Raw genomic sequence first — 19,773 nt, 5'->3', positions numbered from 1 at the left:
CTCCCCTCCCTACTTCCTGCCTCACGCTTGTGAGGTCCTTGTTGTGTTTGTCACCAAATCCCCCAGCACCCCAGGCCCCGCCCAGCAACCCATGGGCACTCAATCAATGCACCTTGGATAAGTTCTTACTGAGGGAGAAATTGAGCCTGGAAGTTGGAAGCAAGATAGAACTTCCTCACTGTGTGACCTTGAGCAAGTCACTTGAACCCCTCTGAGCCCGTTTCCCCACCTATAAAAAGCTTGTCCTCTACCACGACAGGGCCAACCCCATGGAGGTGCTGAACATTAGTGAAGTGAGTGCAGCATGCTCAGCGTGCCCTGCCTCATGGGGTGGAGCGGGCATCGAGGTAATTGCTTCATCCTCCATCCTGCCTTCACCACCACCCTCCTCTTTCCTGAAAGTGAAGTTCTTCGTGGTCAGCAATGTGGAGGGGAGGTCAGCACAAAGGAAGTGAGAAGGGGAAGTGGCAAGAGTGCGGAGAGAATTCAGGATTGAACCGGTGCTATCTACTGCCCCAGGGGGCAGCTGGGGGTACCTTCAGGTTCCAAGGAGGGGGTGGGTGGCTTGGCCATGTTCCATTGACTATCTTGGATGGTAATAAGTGCCCCCCTCCCCACCCCATACACAGCCTATATCATAGGGCATTTTGAGCAGATCTGGATCAACTAAAGTAATACCTTTTAAGGTATTTAAAAGTCCTTAGCCTAGTGCCTGGCATACAGCAGGTAAGGTTTGTTAAATACATTGATTCGACATGTATTGAGCAACTACTGGGTGCCAAGTGCTGTTCTGGGCACTGGATGGAGCAGACAATAAGAAGCCCCAAATGCTAGCCCTCAAGGGACTTTTGTTCTAAGAGAGGCAGACAAGGTCACCTCCCTCACAGAAGGGTATCTGTCACTCTCTAGCCCAGAGGCTGTCAAATCTAACTGCACATCAGAATCATCTGGAAGGTTTGTTAAATCCAGATTGCCAGGCCCCACCCCAGTTTCTGATCCTATAGGTTTGAGGAGGGGCTCAAGAAGGTGAATTTCTAATAAGCCCCAGCTGACACTGATGTTGCTGTTCGGGGGCCACACTTTAAGAGTCATCATTCTAGTTCTTGACCCTTTTCTCTGTGGGTCTCATGTAGGAAAACTGTTCTTTGTAGCCCTTATTTTACTGTTAATAATTAATTCCAATTCAGCCTAAGCTCCACAGAGTCTTTTTTTTTTTTTAAATAAGCCTAATGAGTGAAACTCCAGAGCCTACTTTAAAAACAGAAATCTTTTTAATTAACAAAAAGGAGTCTAAGAAAGTTAGGAAGGCAATGTCTCATTTCTTCTGCATCCATGCAGGAGCACTATTCTGCAAATTAAAACAAGGTTGAAGGATTTGATTCGGTCAGGTGTGTTAAAACAAGAGCTTTCTCAAGAATATTGGTCTTACTTTACAGGTGATAAGGCGTGTTGACAATTCATATCTATTACAGACGTACTGTTTTCTGATAACATAAGCCTGTCTTTGAACAAAGCGATCTTGTTAAGCTTCCAGGACTTCAATGCTATTATCCTATGAAAACAAACTCAAGAAACCTGTAATTCTGGTTGGTTGCTTTATCTAATCATCTGTTGCCCTGGTAATGATGTTATAATCGATACTTCATTTATTCCTAAACTCTGTCCCTACTTGCTGGTTCCCCTGGGAAGAGGATTGTCGGAACTTTCATCTTCTCCCACACGTTTAGGCAATAAAATGACTGCAGATTTCTTATTTAAACAAAGACTGAGAGTCTTATCTCATGTAATCATTGCAACACCGCCACGATGCATTTGTTTCTTGTCTGTTGTCCCCACTACAATGCCAGCTCCATAAAGGCAGGGATTTGTGTCTGGTTTGTTAACCGCTGTGTCTGCAGGGCCTGGATGGGCACCAGCAAACAGTAGGTGCTCAATCAACATCTGCCGAATGAGTAAGTAAATGCAATAAACAGTGTTTGCAAGATTCTGAAATGTGCTTAGAGGAATAATCTGGATTGGAGGTAAAAATGTGATCATCATGGCGGGGAGAAGCAGTGTTTCAAGTGCTGGAACTGGACCAGACAATCTGGAGAGGGCTTGGCTTTGGAGAAGAGGGAAGGGAAGACCAGGCTAAGCCCTGGGAAATTCCAGCATTTCACCTTTTGGAGAACTGGGAGAGGCCAACCCAAGGTCCCGAGGAGGAAAAAGACAGACAGAAGAGAGCTTTCCCCTAAGCCTGGCACAATCCATCCACCAGCTCTCACCCACTAATTCAGTTTCAGTCATTCTCTCTCGAGATCTCTTTTCTTTTTTACATATTTACACACACACTTCATAATTTACAGCTTCTACCATAGCCACATACAAACAAGATCACATACATACTCGAACAAACAGCCTCTCTCAGTCACTCTTTGAGGGAGTCATTTGCTGTCATTGACATCAGCCTTACTGTGGTCTTTAAAGAACAGTTTCCCACAAAGTCACGTCATCTAGCCTGTCTCCTTCAGCCAAGGCCACAATGACTCTCACCAGTCAGTTTTGCACATACACACAGTCATGCCTTTTGATGTTTCAACTGCTCATTTGGGCCATCATTTTCTCATACACACAAATGTTTGGTGATTTATAGCCACCGCTAGTCCCTCCAGAAGTTCCTTGCACACACATGATCACTCTCTCTCCCACCTCTCCATACTCATGCCCATTTCACACACCTAGAGTCCCTGACTATGCTGAATTTCACTCATGCACAATCAGTGTCTCAGATACTTAGTCACCTAGTCTCACAATTCTTTGCAAGCAGCTTCCAACATGCCCAGTCTTTGTTCCACAGTCTTTAAAGTCTCTTTTAGAGTTTTACACAGACCCTCAGCCTCTCAGACATTTTATCACAGGTACAGTGTCACAGTCACTTGCCCTCATTCACCCTCTGACATCCTGTAGTCACTAATTCACAACTGCTACTAGGCTCTCTACAAGTCTCACACACAGTCTCTCACAGCTCATCTTAGTTGTTTACACCATCCAGCCAGAGTATCCTGTACACTCAAACACAAGTACAGCCTCCCCGGTTTCTTGCACAAACTGATCACAGAGTCTCTCAGTGTCTCGTTTGCTCAGTTTCATCTTCTCAGTTTTTCACCATATGTAATCTCTGGTTTACTGTTTCTCATGAAATGTTTCACTCTCACACACTGCTCAGTCATCAGTTTTCTCTCATGTGGCGCTGACTTCCTTCTTTTTACTCTTCGCTTCTCACTCACAGTGAAGTGGTCTCTAGCACACTTCCACTCTTCCACTCACTCTGTCTCACCATCATCTTCTCTTATACTTTCATGGTCCCTGAACCTGTTGGCTAGATTGGAGTAGTAACTGCATCCATCTGCCACTAGGCTCAGGAACACGTGCGCGCGCACGCGCGCACACACACACACACACACACATTACAGCTTCTCATGTTCTCCCAGCTGCAGCCACTTTTTCTGTTTCTCATGCAGTCTTTGCTAGTTTAATCTCACAGAAAGTTTTCATACATACAATCGTGCATTCTGGTATCTTAAATCTCAGGCACCCATCTGGCCTCACAGCCATTTTCTCTCATACAATCAACCTCTCAATCATACGCTCTCATTACTTTAGTTGATCCAACAGCCTTGCATGAATGGTTTCACACACAAGCCATCTCCTAAACACTGAGTCACCTGCTTACTTAAAATGAAGTTTCTCACCTATGCACTGTCCCTGACAATCTCCACTGCACTTTCATGCCCATACAGGCTCTCACATGTGGTTTGGTTACTCTCCCTTGCTCACCGTCAGCTTGTCCAACAGTGACTGATGTGTAGTCCCCACTTCCTTCTCATAAACATTGTTGCACAAAAAGCACCAGTTTCTGGCATAGTATCTTACTCACTCATTCAGTCTTATTGTGTTTTTTTTTTTTGCCACCCAGCCACAATCTCTCACATAGACACAATGTCAAGTTTGTGGTTACGACTTCCACTCTCTCAATACATAGCTTCACAAATGTACATGTGCAATCACAGCTTGCCAGAGTTTTCTCTTTTTCACACACCAGGTTACCAATCTGCAGTCTTTACTGTTTCTGACACACACCATCATGCTCTCTCTCCCATGATCAATCTCACACCCTTATAGCCTTTCACACAGAGTCATGACTTTGCACACAGTTATTCCCAACAGCTTCAGGGAAAAAAATGCTACCAGCCTCCAGCATCACCTTTAAAAATATATATTTACAGGAACAATTCCCCATTCTCTGGGACTCTTAGAAAAAAAACCCATTTGGGGGGGAAGTAAAACAAACAGTGGAGACAGGTGTAGCACCGTCCCCCAAATCACCAAGACCCAGGTCCCTAGGCCCGGGCTGGGACGGTGCTGATGGGAGGTGAACCCAGGAGTCCTCTGAACCCACACTTCTCCAGGAATTCAGACTGAGCAGGCTTAATGTCCCTCATTCCTCCCTCCCAACTCCAGGGACACATAAAGGGTCCTTTGTACCCGCCCGCAGGAAAATTGGGGGGCTGGGAGGGAGTTGAAAATACACATTTGGTATCAAAAATAAACACTTGGGGGTGGCAGGGAGATCCCCCAAATCCCTTCCTTCCCACCCACCCCATCTCAGATATAGGAAGAGATACCTCCCTCTCCCTTATTGAAAAGCCCTGTTTAAAAATAGATTATACTATCAAAATGGCAGGGGGTGGGGTCAGGGAGACCTGGAGTACTGGCTGGAGGGGCCCCCCAGACGGGGACCACTCCCCAAAATCCCCCCATTGGGAGGTAACAGGCAGGACCCCAGGCATTTGGCAGACACAGGAATGGCTTCTCAGGGGGAGAACAAAAGGGGCATTCCTCCCTGGCCGAAAAGGTGGTTGAGAAAGGACAACCTGTCTGAGAAAGGCTGGGGAGGTGGAAATTCCCATCTCCAAGGGTGTGAGTCTTCCTTGGCCAAGACTCCCAAACCATTAAATGGCACAAATTCTTCCTGGACCCTTGGGGAGGGCCAGGAATAATAAACTACAACAAGCTAGCTCTTCTACCCATACCCCAAAGTGAAGACAGGGCTCCCTCAGCTCCCCAAGGGCAGGCTGAGAAATAAATAAAGAAAGGCCTGTCTCAAGCCAGGCCCCGATTGTCTCATCTTGGGGAAAAAATGTGGAACACGGGGGAGATGCCCTTGCCACCCCCTCCAAAAGAGTTGGGCCAGGCTCCTCCCAGTGGCCTTCAAAAAATAAATAAATAAACCGTCCCCACCACTGCAGTAGGAGACGTGTAAGAGCGGCCACTGGGGGATTGATCAAGAAGAGAGAAGTTGTATGTTTTTTTGTGGAAGGGTTATTGAGAGATCCTTCCTCCTAAGAATCCCTACCCAACCACAAATGGAGCACGAGTCTGTCAGCTGAACTATGTTTCTCCTTGAGACAGCTGGCTGGAGAGAAGTTCAGGGCATGGAAGGAGTAACCCCAGAAAGGGGTGGTGGTGGTTGTGGTGGTGGTGGTGGTGATAGTCATGGCTTCTGGGGCCCTGGGGAGAGCACCACGGGGGTTGAGAGGCCATCCACGCTGATGGAAGGGATGTGCACCTGGGCGCTGCCACTGGATGGAAACTGAGGACAGAAATAGGGAGAGGTCATGGATGGGGACCGTGCTAGGGTCACTCACCCTTCCTGAGATGGGAGGAGCTTATCTTACCTGGAAGGAGAGCTTGGCCGGGCTACGGGGTGCAATGGGACTCAGGGTGCTCCAGAAGTGAATGCTGGGGGGCAGCGAGCTGGGCGTCAGCAGCACCGGGGTCTGTGGGGAAGGGGTGGTCAGAGCACAAGTGAGCAAGAGGGCAGCTGTGGGAAAACCAAAGGAACTTGGTTCTGGCCCCAACTGATTTCCCACTCATACTTCCAAAAGCACTCCTCAAAAGTGCACAGGCCTAGACCATAACCACTGAGACCATGTCTGTGGCAGCTCTCTGACTTCACACAGACAACTCCTTCTAACTCTGGAGGGCCCACCCCAGCCTCACTAGGCAAGACTACCTCCAAGAACCCACCCACATGCTATTTTCAAAGCTTACCATCCCAGTAGCTCAGGATCAACTTCCAACTCTTATCCCCTACCTGCATACCTCAGAGGAAACCCACTGAGAAAATTCCAGACCCAAGAGCCCCACTCAGGTTCCTCAACCCATAAACAGCTCCTGCAGAAAGCCTCTCAGACCCTGCCCACAAAACTCCCCAGAACTGCCCTTCTTTGGGCACCTGATCCTTGGCAATGCAGACTCCTCCGTCCAGTAGCAAACAAGCCTGTCCCTCCACGCAGCCAATCCCACTCGAAGGCTCCACCCTCCCACTCTTTCAGAGGTAATCGCATTGGCGGTAAGTCTAATTCTTCCCTCCCCTCCCCCGCCCTAATCCCATTTGTTCCAGGTGCCAGTCCCGCCCCTTTGAAAGTTCTCACCAATGTGTGCGTAGGTAGCAGGGAAGGCGTCAGCGCTGGACCTGGCGCCTGTAGACCCGAACCAGTTCCCGATCCTGGAGTCCGTTCGGGTCCTGGTCCACCCAGCAGGCTCGGGCTGAGTGGAAGCTCCAGGTCCCGGGGCTTCCGGCCCTTCTGAGGCTGGGCGATTTCCGTGCTGGGTGTTGTGGAAGCCGTGAGGCCGCCCACCTGCGCCGCAGTTTCCATTACGACGGCGGACAGCCGGGCTGGCACGCCCTCTGCTGGAGGGACTTCTGGGTCGACTTTGGGCTCAAAGGGCTCGGCCTTGACGGCTTCCAGCACGAACCCCGCCTCCCCACTGGCTGCAGCTTCTAACTCTTCCTTGGGCTCTTCCACTTTGACTTCTGGGGGCAGTGGCCGGCCCAACCCAGGCTCCATATTTGGCTCTTCGGATTTAAGGTTTGGGGCCTCGGGTGGGGTCAGGATGACCTGGGAGAAGTACGAGTGCAGAGGGGATGCCTGAGGATTGCTGGGGTAGTGAAGCCAGTTATTTCCCATGGAAAGTGGGACCTGAGAGTAGGGGCAAGTCCTTTAACAAGATGTGGTACTTTGCCAAGAAAATGGGGCTTCTTCTGGTCGTCCTATCTGGAATGCCTTCAGGGGTGGGACTCCAGGAGATACTACCCCCATTTATAAAAGCAGTGTTTCTCAAAAATTTGCTTTATGGACCAGCAGCATACACCTCATCTGGAAATTTGTTAAAAAATTAAGACTCTTGGGCCCATCCCCAGACTCACATAAAGAAAAACTCTGCGGGTGTCCCCCAGCACCTCTGGCTTAAAAAGCCCTCCAAGTGCTTTCTGATGAGTGCTAAAAGTGTGAGAGCCAGTGCATTAAGCAAATTCATTCAAGAGCACCTACTACATATTGGGTGTACTGCTAATTGTAGTGCACTCAATTTCATTCTTCCTTCCCAGGGTTTGAATAGTTTCCCTCCCCATCTCTTTCTCCAAGGGGACTTCTGTGTCCCTCCTTCCACTATATCATCTTTAACAGGACATTTATGTCCCTCCTCCTCCCAGTCCCTCTCTATATTTGGGAACTGTACATCCCTCCTCTTGCTGAAATTCCATATTCCAGTCCTTACCTGCAGAGGCAGGCCAGCCTCCTCAGCCTCCAGGCAGGCCTCCAAGGGGTTTGGACTGGTGCTCCTGCTCCCCGAGGGAGGCACTGCTACTCCTGCAGGGCCGGTGCTGGGGAGCACTGTGGAAGGCCGAGGATGAGAGGGCGGTTGTGGCTGCAGGGACTGGATGGTGAAGGTGGAATAGAGGCCTGAGCGCATGTAATCGTTTCGGCTGCTGCGTGCCAAGCTGCCTGGGCCTGCCATTCCTGCACCCTTGAGTGTGCCTGGCTTCCCAGAGGCAGTGTCCCCGGGGATGGCGTGTACAGCTGTGGCACCTGCATTTGCCAGAGTGGAGGTGACAGACACCTCAGGCTGAGGTGGGCAGTCCTCAGTGGAGCACCCTGCGACCTCAGGGTAGGACACAAACTTGTAGACAAACTTCTGGCCGCTCACTTTGCGGATGATGTTCTGGTAAGGGGGAAGAGACAGGATAGAGTGTCTTAGGAAAAAGGGCCAGAGAGAGAGTGGATGGTGAGGAGTGTCTCCTGGTGTTTTTTTTCCTTCATGCCTCTCCTGTCCTTTTACATATACACTGTCCTGGCTCAGTGTCTGTGTCCCCATAGGGTCCTCTTCCCAGCTTCTTTCACATCTCACTCATCTCTCAATCTGGGGCCTCCTCCCTTCTCCCCTACTTTCTACTACTCTCCCCCAACACGATTTCCCTGTCTTCTCCCCTAGCTTCTTCCCCTTCTGTCTCCCCACTGCATAATCCTTCCTTTAGTCTACTGCCCTTATCCCTTCCACATCTCAGTCCCACCCATCCCCCTCCAAGTCTCCCTCTGTCATACTCTCATCTCCTTCTGTTCGATTCCCCCACCCCACCTTAGATACACATGGCCATGCCCACTGGCTCCTCTCCATACTGGGGCCGAACTAGGGAAGTAGATCTAGGAACAGGCTTTCCTCTTGGCTCCTGGAACCAGGGGTGTCTGTGGGCTAACAGGGCCAGGCCCTAGGGGTGGCTGCCAGGACACAGTTTTGGAGTCTAGCTAATGCAGTATGACAGGGAAATGAAGTCACTGATATAAATGTTGGAAGAGACTAAATGAATGTGAAGGAATACCGTGATGAATTGTTAATAAATATGAATTATTAGAGGATGATTTAAAGCTCTTGACACAGCCATGAAACAGGGCAAAGTCATCAGGGTGGACAGGATGAGGAGCCTTATTAATACCACTGGGGAGGTTTAAGCCAAGACAATTGGAAAATGAAGTAGCTGATAGCAACTAATGAGAAATTAAAATACTGGTATAAATACTGTGGGAATCTTAAGGCTGCCTTGGATGGGTCACAGAGCATGTTTGGGGTATTTCAGGATAGCCCTGGAAGGTCTCAGGGATGTTCTGGTGGTTTCAGTGCATAGAGTGAGGCAAACTCATTATGACTAGTGTTCTGAAGGTTTGAGATAAAGGATTAAAATATAAAAATGAAATAAATGCTATAAGTGAGTAAGGGTGGGCAGCAGCACAGGTCCAGGGCTGTTCTGGGGGACAACAGGCATCTGGGGGCATTAGGGCACCCTGAGGACATCTTCATGTTGGCCATGAATGTCACAGGGTGGGTTTGTGTTTCTCAGAAAAGGAATGAAAAGGGAGACTCATTAATATTGTTTGAGAAGTTTCAGTGTGGGGTGAGAGGAACGGGAATTGGACGAAGGCAGTCAAAAGGCACAAACTTCCGGTTATAAGAAAAGTAAGTACTAGGGATGTAATGCACAACATGATAAATATGATTCACACTGCTGTATGTTATATATGAAAGTTAAAGAGTGTAAAGAATATTTTTTTCCTTTTTACTTTGTATCTGTATGAGCTGGTGGATGTTCACTAAACTTATTGTGATAATTATTTCTTGATGTATACAAGTCAAATCTTTATGCTATATGTCTTAAACTTATACAGTAATGTGTGTCAATCATATTGCAATAAAACTGGAAGAAGAAAAACATTGTTTTGGAAGTTTCAGGTAAAGAAATAAGAAAATGAAATAACTGGTATAAATGTGAGGGGGGGATATCTAGCACTGGTTTGGCAGTCTGAAAGGAAAAGATAAGGAAAATTTACAATTTTAGCTACAGGAATAAGATGATAAAATAAAATAGTTGATATAAATATTGGAGAGGACTAGCATTGCTCTGGGAATACAAGAGGATGGGGTGTGGAGCAGACATTATACATGTTGTTTCGGAGGTCTTAGCTAACGAAATAAGATATGAAAATAATTGGTAAAAATGTTGAGGGTCGTGGAGGATGAGATAGGCAAAGGTTAGGATAATGCTATCATGGAGGCTTTGATTCTAAGAATAAGGCTATTCTAGAATTCTTATTCTTGGATAACAGCAGACCATGAAATACCTGGGGGAGCCCAGGACTGTTCCAGGATGAGGAAGACTCATTATTAATAGTTATGAAAAGTTTTGGTCAGAGGAATAAGGAATAAGGCAAGAAAATGAAATGTGTGGGGCGTGGTTGGGACAGCAGGACTCTGGGGATCTCAGAAAGAATGGAGTGAGTAGGGGTCAGTATTAATGTTGCTTTGAAGGTTTTAGCCAAAGTTAAAATACAAGAAAATAAAATAACTGGAATAAAAGCTTGGGGGCCCCAACATTGGTCTGAGAGTACCAGAGGATGGGGTAAGAAATGGTAAATTTTAATACTGTTTTCAAAATTAGAGCTAGATCAAATTAAGACAAGAAAATGAAATAACTGGTATAAATGTTTGGTGGTGTGGGGGTGGGGGGAGTGGGCTCCCAGCCCTGGTCTCAAACACCTTACCTTGTCATAATAGTACCGCAAGGCCCGGCTGAGCTTGTCATAATTCATGTTGGTCTTATTCTTGCGCAGCCCCCACAGCCGGGCCACCTCCTCAGCGTCCACCAGCTTGAACTCACCGCCATCCCGTGAGGTCCAGGAGATGATGTGGCCATTGCCTTGCTCTCTCAGCAGCTGCAGCAGAAACTGCCACAGCGTCACAGAAGGGTCCATCGCTGGGGAAGTACTCACGCCATCCCAGGGGTACCTGGAGGGCAGACAGCTCAGAGCTGAGAGGCTGTGAATGCATAAAGGGGAAGAGGTCAGCAGGAGAAAGATTCCTTTCTTTCCACCTTGCCTCCACCTCTGCCCTCAGCCGCCACCATCATTCCCTGAGCACCCTCAGCCTGGTTTTGAATGACGGGGGGATGGGATGAGAATTTTGGAAATGATAGGATAGTGTGAATGCATTCTGCCTGTGGGACAAATGTGAACCTCTGGGGGCCAAAGGGCAGACTGTGCTAGGCAGAATAATGCCCCCCACCCAAAGATGTCCGCATTCTAATTTCTGGAACCTGTGAATATGTTACATGGCAAAAGGAACTTTGCAGATGGATTTAAGGTTATGGACCTTAAGCTAGAGAGATGTTTGGGTGACCTCAATCTGATCACATGAAGCTTCCAGAAAGGAAAGTAGTCCTGCTAACACCTGGATTTTATCCTGGTGAGACCTGTGCTGACCTTCTGACCTCCAGAGCTCTTAAGAGAATAATTTGTGTTGTTTTAAGCAGTTAAACACAAGATGGAATCAAGACTGCCAGGAGAAATATCAATAACCTCAAATATGCAGATGACACCACCCTTATGGCAGAAAGTGAAGAAGAACTAAAAAGCCTCTTGATGAAAGTGAAAAGGAGAGTGAAAATGCTGTCTTAAAACTCAACATTCAGAAAACTAAGATCATGGCATCTGGTCCCATCATTTCATGGCAAATAGATGGGGAAACAGTGGAAACAGTGACAGACTTTATTTTGGGGGGTTCCAAAAATCACTGCAGATGGTAACTGCAGCCATGAAATTAAAAGATGCTTGCTCCTTGGAAGAAAAGTTATGACAAACCTAGACAGCATATTAAAAAGCAGAGACATTACTTTGCCAACAAAGGTCCATCTTGTCAAAGCTATGGTTTTTTCAGTAGTCATGTGCGGATGTGAGAGTTGGACTATAAAGAAAGCTGAGAGCTGAAGAATTGATGCTTTTGAACTGTGGTGTTGGAGAAGACTCTTCAGAGTTCCCTGGACAGCAAGGAGATCCAACCAGTCCATCCTAAAGGAAATCAGTCCTGAATATTCATTGGAAGGACTGATGCTGAAGCTGAAACTCCAATACTTTGGCCACCTGATGGGAAGAACTGACTCATTTGAAAAGACCCTGATGCTGGGAAAGATTGAAGTTGGGAGGAGAAGGGGATGACAGAGGATGAGATGGTTGGATGGCATTACCGACTCAATGGACATGAGTTTGAGTAAACTCTGGGAGTTGGTGATGGACAGGGAGGCCTGGTGTGCTGCAGTCCATGGGGTTGCAAAGAGTTGGACACAACTGAGTGACTGAACTGAACTGAAAGCAGTTAAAAGTTTGTGATAATTTGTTACAGCATGACTAGAAAACTAGAATAATGCCCCTCACCTGAACATTTTCATTTGCACCTTCTACCACATCAAATACCAAGTTTCCCAGGATGTTCCTTCGGTCAGCTTCTCATAAAGGCTGTTCACTCCATGCTGGGTTCCCTTCCTCTGCTTTCAAGTCTTCTCCATCATTCAAGTCTCAGCCCCAAGGAGCCTTGACTTTATGAAAATTCCTGACACTGAAATGTCTGCTCTCTTCTGTCTGTCTATCCCATGCTCCTCTGACATATTCCTTTCCTTCTGGTTCTCCTTCTTGACAGCAGCAATAATGAACATCTACTGAGTGCTAATATGTGCCAGGCATTGTACCAATTAGAGGCAATATGGCGTATTGGACAATCACCCAGGCTCCAGAGCCAGACTGCCAGGGATGGAATCCTCATTCTGATACTTATTAGCAGTGTGACCCTGGGCATGTTCTTTAACCTCTTTGTGCCTCATTTTTTCCATCGCTAAAATAGATGGTAAAAAAAAAACCACCTAGCTCACAGGGTTATTGTACAGATTAAATATGCTATGCCTGAGGTATGATAAACTCTTACAAAATATCCATTTCTAATTTGTTTCTTATTCTTTATCTGCTACTCTAAGACCTGATTTGAAACAAAGTAAGGCCTTTTGTGGTCTTTATGATCTTCACTTGGTGTGATTTTTCATACATCTTGCTACAGAAATCTGAATGTAGCTGATTACAGAGCCCACTAAGAGTATTATGTAACATCTTGTATGTGTACCTTGTTACTTTTCTAAAATCTGAAAAACTGAAAATTGTGAAACACATCTGGCCCCAAGGGTTTTAGATAAGGGCATGTAGACCTGGATTGCTATTTTTACAGCTATTGACTCATTTTCTCTCATCACAATGTTGGGAAATAGGTACTCTTATTATCTCTAATTTATAAAGGAGGAAACTGAGGCACAAAATGTCTAAATGACATTTATATACCACACAGCTCTAAGTGGCAGAGTCAAGATTTGGACCCAGGCAGCCAAGTTCCAGTTGTCTGAGCTTTTCAACCATTAGACTAAACTGCCCCTCATAGTGACCACTCCCTCAGCATGTCATGCACAGAACAGGACCTTCCCTGGCCTTCTCCCCCCAACCCGTAACTGCTCCTTTTGCTGAGTGTGAGTTGGAAATAAACATGAGCTTCCTAATCCTTAAGGAAAGAGTTTTCATCACCCAGCTGGGATTGCTGGGTTAAGAAAGAACTTCTCTCTATTATTTACAGCTTTGAGTCTTTAATCTGTAATGAAATACAGTCTGATCCTCTTATGTCTGAGCTGTTTCGAAGTTCATTCGGCAGACACAATTTTAGGCAATTATGTAAGTCACAAGACCATGAAGTATCCAGATCACAGTCCCATCATCAGACACCTTGCTGGGTTTATTTGGAAGGCCTGTTTGTTTCAGAGGCACAGAGTCCACTGTGACTCCTGGTGGTGACAACAGGCAATTTTACCAGTTCCCCTTTCAGCAGCCACAGAATCTATCACTTAAGGTGAAACCTGACAGTTGGCTTCAAGCCTCAGCAGCACACAGGGTTTTGTATTTTGTTTATTATCACATCTCCCACATGACCCCTAACAAGAGTTCTAGTCATATGCCTCTCTCAGATGCATTTACTTCTCTTTATTTCATTCATTTAGCAAGCATTTATGGAGGGCCTACTGTGGGCCAGGTGCTGGGGAAGCAGCAGTGGATACAACAAAAATCCCTGCTCTGGCATAACTTACGTTTTAGTGGGGAAGACACAAGAAGCAAGATAAACAAGAATTCTTCAGATGGCAATAAGAGCTCTGGAAAAAAACAAAGAAGCAAGGGAGAAGTTATTTTCTGAAAAGGTAGTCGCTGTGGAGGTGATATTTGAGCAAAGACCTAAGAGAGGTGAAGGTGTCAGGTTTCTGACAACCTGGAAAGCAGTCATTCAGGCAGAGGAAATAGCTAGGGTGAAAGACCCTGAGGCTGGAGAGCCTGGCAGGTCAGGGGAAGGGAAAGGAGTCTGGCACAGTCCAAGAGAAAACAGTGAGGGGAAAGTATCAACAGTAGGAACTGAGAACAGAGGGGCAATGGAGGCCAGACTGTGTGAGGCTCTTTTAGGCCAGGAAGGGCTTTGACTTGACTGAATGAGATAGGAGCCATGAGATGGCTGTGAGCAGAGTGACAGGCTGTGACTTGGATTTTAACAGAATCCCTCAGGCTGTTGTGAGGAGAACCAGCTGTAGGGACTGAAGAGGCTACTGCAATAGTCCATGTAAGAGATGGTGGTGTTAGCAGTGGAACTGGTGAGAAGCAGCTGAGTTCTGGATAAAACCTGAAGACAGAATGAATGGAATTTCTTGACAGATAGGATTGGGGGTGGGGTGGGGTGAGAGGTGACTCTAGGTTTGTGGCCTGATCACTTGAGATAGGAGCCCTGCAGGAGAGCAGGTTTTGAAGGGAGAACATGATTTGGAGATGGTCAGTCTCAGAGGCCTGTGAGACACCTACATGTATGCCAGGAATAATATTACCATACCAGTTTAAAAAACATGAACCAGCCACATAACCCTTACCATTTTAGTCATTTAACTCATTCAATCCTCAAACCAACACCATGGGTGGGCACTCTTATTACCCTCCCATGTTCCAAATGAGGAAATGGAGGCACAGAGAAGTAATGTAACTTGCCTAAGGTCACAGAGAGACAGGGATCAAACTCTGGCAGTTTGGCTCTAGGCAGTGATCCTAGCCACTTTGTTCCACCAGCTCTCCATAGAGTGAAACTGAAGGGTAAGATCCTAGAGGGGGACAGGGATGCTATTTTACACAGGGTGTTCAGGGAGGGCTTCCCTGAGGAAGTGACATATGAGTAGAAATCTGAAGGAGGGGAGGTAGCAAGCCATACTGACATCTGTGGGAAGGGTCTTTCAAGCACAGGGAACAGAATGTACAAAGGCTCTGAGGTGGACCAAAGCTTGGCATGTTACATCATGGGCACCCTGAGTTCATCCAGTTCCCATTTCTAAGGATATGCATGTACTGATCTCCCTGCCAGGAGTGTCCTTCCCTCTTCTCAACACACGATGAACCATTTATTACACACATCAAGTTCTAGGATCTCCCAGGCAGAATTAATTCTTCCTCTGTGTGCCGAATAACCTGTCTACCCTAGCAGATCTGTTCCTCTCTGGCTTGCCAGCCTCATACTCCTCTGTCCTGTTCTAGCTCTGTGATCATGAGCAAGTTACTCAACCTCTCTGGGTCTGTTCCCGTACCTATAAAATGGGGGATATTCCACTCTCAAAGTTAAGTATCTTCAAGATACACCTACTCTGAAAGGTTTCTGGGAGGATTAAATGTCAGTATATGCCAATATCCGCTGGATCATCGAAAAAGCAAGAGAGTTCCAGAAAAACATCTATTTCTGTTTATTGACTATCTCAAAGCCTTCGACTGTGTGGATCACAATAAACTATGGAAAATTCTGAAAGAGATGGGAATACCAGACCACCTGACTTGCCTCTTGAGAAACCTATATGCAGGTCAGGAAGCAATAGTTAGAATTGGACAGGGAACAACAGACTGGTTCCAAATAGGAAAGGGAGTACATCAAGGCTGTATATTGTCACCCTGCTTATTTAACTTATATGCAGAGTACATCATGAGAAACGCTGGACTGGATGAAGCACAAGCTGGAATCAAGACTGCCGGGAGAAATATCAATAACTTCAAATATGGAGATGACACCACCGTTATGGCAGAAAGTGAAGAACTAAAGAGCCTCTTGATGAAAGTCAAAGAGAAGAGTGGAAAAGTTGGCTTAAAGCTCAACATTCAGAAAACTAAGATCATGGCATCCGTTCCCATCACTTCATGGCAAATAGATGGGGAAACAGTGGCTGACTTTACTTTTTTTGGCTCCAACATCACTGCAGATGGTGACTGCAGCCATGAAATTAAAAGACACTTACTCCTTGGAAAGAAAGTTGTGACCAACCTAGATAGCATATTAAAAAGCAGAGACATTATTTTGTCAACAAAGGTCCGTCTAGTCAAGACTATGGTTTTTCCAGTAGTCATGTATGGATGTGAGAATTGGACTGTAAAGAAAGCTGAGCACCGAAGAATTGATGCTTCTGAACTGTAGTGTTGGAGAAGACTCTTGAGAGTCCCTTGGACTGCAAGGAGATCCAACCAGTCCATGCTAAAGGAGATCAATCCTAAGTGTTCATTGGAAGGACTGATATTGAAGCTGAAACTCCAATACTTTGGCCACCTGATGCAAAGAGCTGATTCATTGGAAAAGACCCTGATGCTGGGAAAGACAAGGCAGGAGGAGAAGGGGATGACAGAGGATGGTTGGATGACACCACCCACTCAATGGACATGAGTTTGGGTAAACTCAGGGAGTCCTGGCGTGCTGCAGCTCATGGGGTCACAAAGAGTTGGACATGACTGATCGACTGAACTGATATGTAAAGGACTTTTGCTCCAGCCACACTGGCCTCCTTCATGGCCCTTGAACACGCCAGACACAATCCCTCTTCAGGGCCTTTGCACTGGCTGTTCCTTCTGCCTGGTACACTCTTCCCTTACACATCATGGGCCCCTTCCTGAACTCCTTCAAGCCTTAATTCAAGTGTCACCTTCTAAATGAGGCCTGCCCTGTGCCTAAGATTTCAACCACCCTGATACTCTATTTCTACCTTCCCTTCTTCACTTTTCCTCCTTAGCACTTGTCTAACATACTAATTAGACTGACTTATTTATATAGTTTGCACTCTTAGTAAATGTCTGCTCCACAAAGGCAGGAATTTCTGCTTGTTTTGTTCCCTTTCATATATCCCCAGCACCTAGAAGAATGTCTGGTGCTCAGTAAGTGTTTGTTGAATAAATAGTCCTGATTGACTAGTCTCTTAACTCACTCTCTTATGCCCTCTTCATCTCCATCTGTCCCTAACTCTGATTTGTCTGAAACTGTTATTTTCCCCATTCATTTGTGCAATAAATTCTTATCAAGTACTAGATAAGAATTTTAGGTGTTGGAGACTTAGTGGTGAATAAGGAGACAGAAAGAGTTCTGGGACTCCTCATGGGACTCCCATTTTAACAGGGAAAGACAATAAATAAGATAAACTGTAAACGGAGTGCCTGACAGTGATAAAGGGCAAAAACACAAATAAAGCAGAAAAGGGGCCTGAGTCCTGCTAGGTATGCAGGTACAGATGGTCGGGGACAGGTGACATTTGTACAGAGTCCTGAAAGGAACCTCACAGAGATGGGGGTAGACTGTTCCAGGCAGAAAAAATAGCCAAGGCAAAGACCCCAAGGCTGGATTTCTCTTGGTGTTTCTGAGGATGAGTGAGGTCACTGTGGCTGGAACAGAGTTAGGGGTGGGTAGGAGGTAAGGCCAGAGATGTTACTTGTTTTATTAATTCACAAGGCAACTCACTCCAGTATTCTTGCCTGGAAAATTCCATGGACAGTGGAGCCTGGCAGGCTACAATCCATGGGGTCACAAGAGAATAGGACATGACAGAGAAACTGCACACACACATTCTTTATTTACCCTGGAGGGGATTCTAGTTCTGATTCCCCCACTTTACCAATGAGGAAACATGAGAAGAGAGAAAGTGGCTAAATCACTAAGGTCACATAGCTGCTGGGATCGGGTGTGGATATGTCCTGAGACAAGGTGTGGAATGGAGACAGCTGAGGGAGCAGCAAAAACCAAAGCATGGAGATGGGAACTAATTTGGTTTTTAAGGAATGGGGCCTCAAGTGGGGTGAGATGAAGTGAGAGAGGAAAGCGTCAAAAATCATCCTATGTTCTGAGGAGCAATCTAATCTGATACCTACTGGATCACCTTTGAGTAAGGTATCCCTATGCTGAACTTCCCTCAGTACCTATCTTAAAGGATGGATTAAATGAGCTCATTAACATAAAGCATTTTGCCTGGTACAAGGAGGTGCTCAATAAATGTTAGCTTCTATTGGCAATATCACTATCACTAATGTATTCATTTACTGGAGTGAGGTAGGATGTCTCAGTGGTTAAAAATGTGTATGAGAAAGTGTGTTCTAGGGTAAAAAAGACCTAAGTTCAACAAGCACACAGGTTGATCCACGATTAAGAAGGAGGGAGGGTGGCAGGGAAGGCCATGGACTGATCCACCACCACGAAAGGAGGGGGAAAATAAAAGCACACAGGTTGACCCTCCTGGAGGGATTACAAGCCACTGGACTCACAGGATGTTATATCAAAAGGGAAGGGTGTGAACGCAAGCACATGGGTGGCAGAAAGGCCAATGAACAGATCCATAGTAAAGGTGTGTATGTGGGTAAAGGCTCACCTTATTTACTAGGAGCAAGGAGATAAGAAAGCACACTGACTCCTGCACAATAGTGGAGAGTCATCCCACAGACTGATTAAAAGGAAAAGGGGACAAGGCCATTTACTGGGCTACTGAAAATGGGGAGATAAAACGCAATAAACTGATCCACTCTTAAGAAGGAAGAAGCCCAAGGACTGGAGTGACAGTCTACAAAAAAGGGAGAACAGGGCAACAGGCTAATAAGCAGGGGCACGTGAAAAACAAGCATGTAGATGGATCCACTGTAAAGTGGTGTGTGTGTCATAAAAGCCATGAACTGATGCACTGGAGGTAGGAATACAAGTTCACAGATTAACTCACTGTTTGGGGGGATGGATACAACGCTATGGATTAACTAGCTACAGGAACAGTAAGGGTGGAAAAACAAGGCCACAGAAGGGGCCCCTGAAAGTTGAGGACAGGAGAAATACAAACACTCAGATGCACCTACGGTCAAGGAGTTGGACACTGCTGGAAACTGGTTCCCTATAAGCGTGGGGCGGGGGGCAAGACCACAGACCAGTTTACTGTAAGGTGGGGTGGGGAAAAACACAAACACGGAGACTGATCCATTATAAAACAGAAAGGGGGGTTAGGCCACGGTCAGATCCACTACAAGGGGCGATGGGAGGGGACAATGCCACAGGCAAGTCCACCAACCGTAGTGGCGGTGGTGGGGAGCCGAGCACCAGCAGGGCTTGGGCCAAGCCACATCTCCCCCGCCCCCTCCCGCGGGGGCGGGAAGGATACTTGGGGTCATGGACCGGGCCCTCCAACCTCCAGGCCCCGGACTCACCTGTGCGTAGAGCAGCGGCGGTGTTGGCAGCTCCGGGGGGCGGGGGCTCCATGCGCTGCCCCACCGCCCCCCAGGCCCGGGGTCCGAGGCGGCGGCGGCGGCGGCGACGACAGTGGCGGCGGCGGCAGCACCTAGAAGCCGCCCCTGCGTTTCTTCACCGCTCACGTGGGCCCGTGAAGGAGGAGCCGAGCGTCCTGCCGCTCGCTGATTGGCCAAAGTACCGTGGATCGACCGCGCGGCTTCCAGGGTTGGGCGGGGGGGCACTGCTCCACAGACCTATGCTGTGATTGGCCCGAGGGGAACTGATGGAACGAGGATGGCCGCCTGGGTTCTGAAGAGGAGAGCTCGGCCCTGCGGTGCTTCACGCTGATTGGTTCAAAACAGACTGATAGGCCGGGGGCGATTGACAAGGTGTTGGGGGCGCCTGCCTCGCACGGATTGGCCTATATGGGATTGATGGAAGATATCCAGCCTCCGAGGATACGGGTGATTAGGTCCTGCTTTCTGCTGATTGGCTGCCGAGCGACTTCTAGACGGC

At 47.1% G+C, this 19,773-nt stretch overlaps 1 protein-coding gene across 4 annotated transcripts; it reads right to left on the bottom strand.

Annotated features, from left to right (window-relative positions):
* Window positions 1-4,239: 4,239 nt before the first annotated feature.
* Window positions 4,240-19,386, bottom strand: ELK1 (ETS transcription factor ELK1). 4 transcript variants are annotated; one of them, XM_065915090.1, is made up of 7 exons: window positions 19,236-19,378; window positions 13,820-13,882; window positions 10,416-10,689; window positions 7,603-8,046; window positions 6,477-6,944; window positions 5,718-5,819; window positions 4,240-5,632 (listed from the first exon to the last, which is right to left on the bottom strand). In XM_065915090.1, exons 3-7 carry the CDS (start codon window positions 10,623-10,625, stop codon window positions 5,534-5,536), a joined length of 1,323 nt encoding a protein of 440 aa, XP_065771162.1. In that variant the 5' UTR covers window positions 10,626-10,689; window positions 13,820-13,882; window positions 19,236-19,378; the 3' UTR covers window positions 4,240-5,533. The 4 variants fall into 4 exon arrangements, with proteins under 4 accessions (XP_065771162.1, XP_065771164.1, XP_065771161.1 ...); XM_065915092.1 differs by having other exon boundaries at window positions 10,416-10,659; XM_065915089.1 differs by lacking the exon at window positions 13,820-13,882 and having other exon boundaries at window positions 19,236-19,386.
* Window positions 19,387-19,773: the final 387 nt, after the last annotated feature.

This window comes from Muntiacus reevesi, chromosome X (assembly GCF_963930625.1).
Source record: "Muntiacus reevesi chromosome X, mMunRee1.1, whole genome shotgun sequence".
Taxonomy (NCBI): domain Eukaryota; kingdom Metazoa; phylum Chordata; class Mammalia; order Artiodactyla; family Cervidae; genus Muntiacus; species Muntiacus reevesi.
This window is presented reverse-complemented; position numbering and strand designations above follow the sequence as displayed.

Coding starts and splice junctions, on each gene's coding strand:
- ELK1 (XM_065915089.1), bottom strand. CDS start 10,625: ATGGACCCTTCTGTGACGCTGTGGCAGTTTCTGCTGCAGCTGCTGAGA. Junction 8,047..10,415: donor TGCGGTACTATTATGACAAG/GTAAGGTGTTTG, acceptor CCCCCTTACCAG/AACATCATCCGCAAAGTGAG. Junction 5,820..6,476: donor TGCTACCTACGCACACATTG/GTGAGAACTTTC, acceptor CCTTCCCCACAG/ACCCCGGTGCTGCTGACGCC.